Source organism: Austrofundulus limnaeus, unplaced genomic scaffold (genome assembly GCF_001266775.1).
Source record: "Austrofundulus limnaeus strain Quisiro unplaced genomic scaffold, Austrofundulus_limnaeus-1.0 Scaffold353, whole genome shotgun sequence".
In the NCBI taxonomy this organism is placed as follows: domain Eukaryota; kingdom Metazoa; phylum Chordata; class Actinopteri; order Cyprinodontiformes; family Rivulidae; genus Austrofundulus; species Austrofundulus limnaeus.
In genome coordinates this window covers 104,020-110,615 of record NW_013952755.1, presented here as the reverse complement: position 1 = coordinate 110,615, position 6,596 = coordinate 104,020, and the positions used below count along the sequence as shown (strand labels likewise).

The window sequence follows — 6,596 nt, the reverse complement described above, 5'->3', positions numbered from 1 at the left end:
GATAGTTTTTATTTTTTACAACAACAAGCTGCAATGAAAACAAGCAGAAATGAAATAAAAGTAACAACTTTATACTTCTTGACTTTTTTAAAGTGTAAGGAGTAGAAGTAAAAAGTAGGTTGAAAAATAATTACTGAAGTAAAGTACAGATACCCAAAAATTCTACTTAAGTACAGTAAAGTATTTGTACTTAGTTACTTTACAGCTCTGGTATTAGCTGAAGTGTTTGTTGTGAACCTTGTTAGCATTTAGCAGTGAAGCTAACGTTGTTGCTAACCATGATAAACAACAACAAATATCTCATCAATAGACAACAAATAAACAGAACCTTCAGGGTGACCTCTGGTTCTGGATCTGGATCATGAAACCGTCTCACCTTTGGCGGTCCTGTTGGCGCTGAGCTCTGCTGCGTTGTTTATCGGCGTGGCGGGAACGCTGCTCGTGTTGCTTTCATCGTTTGGTTCCAGGTACTGAGGAGGCATCACCTGAAGCACACACAGATCCAGAACTTTAAGCTCTGAGCAGAACCGGACTGGAACAGAACCCGTCTCCGTGTCACGGACCTCCTGGCAGGACGGGACTTTGGCAGACTGCAGACTGTGCCACAGCGGGGAGTCGCTGGTCCAGGCCAGACTCTCCAGAACCTGCTCCTCCACCTGGTTCAGGTGCTTCACGGCCTCCCGGAACAGACCCTGCTCCGACCGGACCAGAACCTCGATCACCTGCACACACACACGTAATATTTTATAATAAACCAGCTGCTGGTTTTCATTTATTATAGGAATAAAACTTTCTGTGAGCTGAAGATGAAAAGTGTACGGAAGGCCATTTTGACATAAAATCGTCTTTGTTTGACTCAGTAATTATACTTTAAATGTGTAAAAATGAGTTTTGACTTGAACATCTACAGTTTGATTATCCTGAACAGTAATTTAAGATATCTTTATTTATATTCTGACAGGTCAGAGGAACAACTCAATATATTTTAAACATAATTATGATGAGTCAAAATGACATTTTTAGATATCTGCAGTGGTGGGCAGTGCTAATTCAAATTTTAGTTGCGCAATTTCTAAAGCGCTAGTCAATTTATTTAAGTCTGCAAGTTCAAATACACACATGTTCAGTTAAAGTTAGCGGAAGCTAAATATAAAGATTATCTCTGTTTACCAGAAAACACTCAGGTAAGAGACAAGTCAGCACTTTACTGCCATCTAGTGGAAAGATCATTTTCTTTCACAGATTGGCACGTCGGTGCAGTTTGGGGAGGTGATTTGTCGAAACAATCTTAAAATAGTTGTGGATTGCTGGTTCTTCTGCTTCTTGGTCATTTTCTTATGTTTATTGTAGGGTTTTGGTAAGAAAACATGCAGATATATTAGTAATTTTAAACCGTTTGTTGTAAAATTGAAGCAATGCATTCTGTGTAGACTGCAAGACAAACAGGAACCCGTTCTTTTCTAAATAAGAGCGTGAATTTAAACTGTTCCGTGTTTCTTTCTTTATTATTATTTATTTATTTAATATTTATTGCCGTGGTAAGCGCAAATCCACACATCATTTAAAAAAAATTGTAAAACTCCTAAAGCACAAAGGAGAAATTTAGGTCCGCAATTACCGCATTTGCGCTTTAGGGGAGTAGGGGCCACCACTGGAGATCTGACTAAAGAAATTGTGTTTAAGCCCCCCTTGCTGCCAGTGAGCTGTCCAAACTGTTGCCTGCAGCATTTTGACAATAAATTCTCTTTATTCCTTGATTCCTGTTGAGCTGCAGAGATAAAATCACGTTAAAAATGTGAGCGCTTGAGTTGGACCTCTGCAGACCACTGAACAGTAAAATAAGGTAAGGCTTGTGGGTCAGTAAGAATAAAATGTCTTAGAAACTTTCTGCCAAAATGTTACGCATATCTGTGACGTTTTGACTCTACAGAATAATTAGATAAAAAAAAAGATTCAAGAATTTGAACTAGTTAAAAATACAGATACCTCTAAGTTAGTTTTGCTGAGTCATTCTTTGTTTTTATAAGATATCTAAAAACACGTTTAAGATATTTTGTATTAAAGCCTTCGTACAATGTCTGATGTCATTTACATTAGTCAGGATGTAATTAAAGATATCTTGATTAACTAACATGTCTAGTCATAAAGCAATTAGCTATCTGGAATGTAAGTGTGGTGAAGATGATTATATGTTAAACGGCCTGCCATAGTAAAGTGTTTCCTGTCAGAAGCACCTGAGCGTGCCAGGTGAAGCGGTACCTTATAGAAGTGATAAGCAGGCAGCTGGAAGATGCTGATGATGTTGGGGAAGTCTCCTGGAGGTCTGTAGGAGAAGGTGACGATCTCCAGGCAGCAGGCCAGGAGGGAGCGATGGAAGACATCCTGCTCCAGAATGCACTGCAGAACCAGAACCAGAACCAGAACACGCTGACACCAACCTTTCAACAGTTCCTGTCTACACTAGTTCTCGTCTCCTTCCTGCTGCTGGAGGGGCGGAGCTTCAGACTCACAGACAGGTCAGCGTCTCCCAGGATCATCTTCTCCCTCTCCACGATGGACTCCAGGATCCTGTAGTAGAGCGCCTCCGCCAGGTGGAAATACTTCACCGCCACGTCTGTCAGAACAAACTTTATTAATCAACACAGACAAGACGAGACGAGAAGAGACGAGACAACGGGTCACCTTTGTCCATCCTCCTGCTTTCAACGTCGCTGTCCTCATAATGACGCGTGAAAACGTCAAACATGTCTTTCAGGCGCTGACTGATGACATCACTGGGGTCTCTGGAGCAGCCCCTGGGACATTCAGGGAAACAGTTTGTCACATGACACCAGAGGTTCAGAACAAGACTCTGTGTCCAAGAAAAGACTTTTAAAAACCAGTCTTCAGTCAGTTTTTAATGTTTTATACTTTCTACAGTTTGTTGTAGCTAACCGCTAATTTTAGCTGTTTTATATCAAAAAGTTTGGCTTATTCAGGAGACGTCACTTGTAGTTTTTTAACTTTAACATTTTTCAGATTATATAACTATAAATATTTTCCCATAAATACATTAAAATCTTAACTTCTTTAAAAACCGTTGTTTTAAATCTACTTCAGCTGCTGCCTCTGTTTGTCTTCTTATGCTACTTTTAGCCTTTAATTAGCCTTTAGCTACATCCTACAGGCTCTAAAAGAATAAAGATGAAGTTAAGGTTTTGAATAGATCCATGAGATCGCTCTAAACGTCTGTATTCCTGCAAACTGAGGGAAAATCTGTAAATTATAATCTGTTGATGTGAATCGTCAGCACCTGTCCTCCAGAGCGTGTCTGAGCCAATCAGGTTTTGTTGACACTGATCAGCTGACTCATTTAAATACACTTTGTGATATGCATATACTTCAAATACAAAAAGTCAAAGAAAGCATCTTTATACTTAATAAAATTGCCCTAATACACATGATTTTACCCATTTTGTCACATTACTGGCCTATTTTGTTTTGAATTTGTCTCAGCCAAAGTAAAACAGGAAGTGACATCAAAGGGGAACTCATTAATAAAATAAAATCTTTGGTCTTTGTTTATTAAAACAATATTATTTAAACTTTAACTCTTCTTCATCTCTGATAGAGACTCAAAATAATCTAAAGAAACACCAGATTCTTCTCTCCAGTCTCTGTTAGCTGTTGTAACAATGATCTGTTCACATGCAGACATTCCCCTTTGACATCACTTCCTGTTTCTTCACATGTAAATATCTCAACAACTGTTAATCTCAACAGAGTGAAATTTGTTTTCCAACATGTTATCAATGTTATCTTTCCAAAAACGCATTCATGTTTATCTCAAAAATGTGATGTCACAGGCACTTTAACATTCATGATGTCCACATTGACTGTTTCTGGTTGAGTGTGGGCGTGTAGAGTTTAGTTTGCATCCTACACAGTCCTTTATAAATGAGAGTCCAGTTCTGCTGAGACCAACCTGAGAATCTGGGTCAGCTTGACGCTCGGCCCGTGTTTGGTCCCTGACAGAAGCGTGTGAAGTCGTCCCACACACTTCATGGCGGCTGAAAGCGGAGACGCCAGGCGGAGCTCCTGGATGTACTTCCTCCCACTCAGAGGAGTCAAGGCCTGGAGAGACCAGAGGGACCAGATGGACCAGAGAGACTGAGTTAGAAAAGCAGCAGCAGAAGAAGAACGAACAGGAAGTGAGCCTTACAGTCAGGTTGGTGTTCAGCCTGTAGGTGGCGGTGTCCTGGTTCTCCACACCCTCACAGAGGCAGGGCCCTGGGGTACCGATGTCCTCGCTGGCCCCCTCTCCGGTGAAGATCCTCTCATCCAGGCTGCCCGTGGCCAAAATGAATTCCTCATAAAGACGACTGAGGGACAGGCTGAGGAGAGACCAGATCAGTCAGAACTCGGTCCAGATTCAGGTCCAGCTCTGTGGTCTGCTCCAGGACACTCACAAACTGTCTGCAAAGTTCATGGGATCCATAAAACCAGTCAGACTGTCTTCTTTCCCTCTGAGGATCTGTGAGCAGGAAAACAAACAGGAAGTTCAATTCAAGACTTCCTGTTGTCTCCAGGAGACTTAAAAACCATCATCCATCCATCATCCATCCATCCATCTATCATCCAATCCATTATCCATCCATCCATTCATCATCCATCCATCATCCATTATCCATCCATCCATCATCCATCATCATCATCATCATCATTTGGAGGAGGTACGATGTGAGAACTGAAATGCTCCACAGTCAATAATTTTTCAAGCCTTGACCTCAGAAACAGGAAGTGTTTTTTAAAAGTCATCTGCTGAAAACACAGCTGCAGGACTTGCTGCTCTGTTTGTTGTAAACCATCAGAAATCAGAGAAACAGAAAGAGAAAACGTACATATGTGTCATTATTTTAGAGCTCTGTAACTAAGCTGTTATTTAATTTTACCAGAGGAAAACCAGCAGCAGCAGGATGAAGTGTGAGAGACTGACCCTCTTATGGAAGAGCTTCTTGATGAAGGGCTTCCAGAAGTGCTCCTTGACACCTTTGGCCTCCAGAACCAGACCATCATGTAGCTCACACAGCTGCTCCATGAAGCAGAACGGACCTGAAGACGGCCGGAAGTCCTTGTTGCTGAAGTCCTCAGGGAGACCTGCAGGACGTGGGACACAGAGGAGGACAGTCTTCATGATGTTTGATCATTTCAAATAAACAACTTCAGTTTAGATTTAATCTTTTTGTGCCTCAGAGATAAATTTAATCTTTAGTTAAATCAAATGATACAAAATACACAGTTTGACAGGAAACATGGTTTCATCTCCTAACAGGTGTCAGGTTTCCCTCCAACAATTAAAAGCTCCTTCTGACAGGGAGGCGGAGTCATCTGTGAACAGGAAGGACTGAAGTCAACAGGAAGTGAAGGCAGAGCTGACAGGTCCTGCTGCTGGAGTTTGCTCACTTTAGATTTATTTCACGTGTTCAATTGAACACGGAACACGACTGATACGCACACTTCCTGTACCCAAGTGCAGATTTCATTTAATGAACACGTGGTGTCATAAATCACACCTGGAGATAAAAACGCTCTAAACTCTGAGAGTCCAATCAGAACCAGAACCTTCAGTCCCATCAGAACCTTCAGTCCATCTGATCATTCACCCAGCAGTCCCAGCAGCCTCAGCTGACGGCCCTGTCTCGGCCAGCGGGCCGTACCTTTGAAGCTGGGGTTCAGCAGGTCCTTCCTGGCATTACAGAGCAGAGCGTTGGTCAGGACCAGGTCCAGTGAGCACAGCAGCAGGTGGTACGAGTTCACCAGGTCGTCGCTGATCATCGGGAAGTTTCCTGAAAGAGGGAGGAGTCATGTCTGAAGGCGGAGCTTGTTCAGCTAACAGTAATGGAGCTAAGAGCTACAGAGCTAACAGCCACAGAGCTAACAAATAAAGAGCTAACAGCTACAGAGCTAACAGCTAACAGCTACAGAGCTAACAGCTACAGAGCTAACAAATAAAGAGCTAACAGCTACAGAGCTAACAGCTAACAGCAACGGAGCTAACAGCTACAGAACCAACAGCTACAGAGCTAACAGCTACAGAGCTAACAAATACAGCTACCAGCTACACAGCTAACAGCTACAGAGCTAATGGCTACAGAACCAACAGTTACTGAGCTAACAGCTACAGAGCTAACGGCTACAGAGCTAACAGCTACAGAGCTAACAAATAAAGAGCTAACAGCTACAGAGCTAACAGCTACAGAGCTAACAGCTACAGAGCTAACAAATAAAGAGCTAACAGCTACAGAGCTAACAAATAAAGAGCTACCAGCTACACAGCTAACAGCTACAGAGCTAACAGCTACAGAGCTAACAAATAAAGAGCTAACAGCTACAGAGCTAACAGCTAACAGCAACAGAGCTAACAGCTACAGAACTAACAGCTACAGAGCTAACAAATAGAGCTACCAGCTACACAGCTAACAGCTACAGAACCAACAGTTACTGAGCTAACAGCTACAGAGCTAACGGCTGCAAAGCTGACAGCTACAGAGCTAACAGCTACAGAGCTAACAAATAAAGAGCTAACAGCTACAGAGCTAACAGCTAACAGCAACAGA

At 42.2% G+C, this 6,596-nt stretch overlaps 1 protein-coding gene across 1 annotated transcript in view; it reads right to left on the bottom strand.

The window, feature by feature from the left end:
* Positions 1–6,596, bottom strand: part of rbl2 (retinoblastoma-like 2 (p130)) — a 17,397-nt gene that overhangs the window by 6,464 nt on the left and 4,337 nt on the right. Inside the window, exons 5-14 of the mRNA XM_014022978.1 lie at positions 5,697–5,825; positions 4,976–5,136; positions 4,449–4,513; positions 4,202–4,373; positions 3,965–4,113; positions 2,683–2,795; positions 2,511–2,614; positions 2,260–2,397; positions 564–722; positions 377–485 (exon numbers count right to left, since the gene is read on the bottom strand). Coding sequence (XP_013878432.1) covers positions 377–485; positions 564–722; positions 2,260–2,397; positions 2,511–2,614; positions 2,683–2,795; positions 3,965–4,113; positions 4,202–4,373; positions 4,449–4,513; positions 4,976–5,136; positions 5,697–5,825 — 1,299 coding nt within the window. The remainder of the gene's footprint in view (positions 1–376; positions 486–563; positions 723–2,259; positions 2,398–2,510; positions 2,615–2,682; positions 2,796–3,964; positions 4,114–4,201; positions 4,374–4,448; positions 4,514–4,975; positions 5,137–5,696; positions 5,826–6,596) is intronic.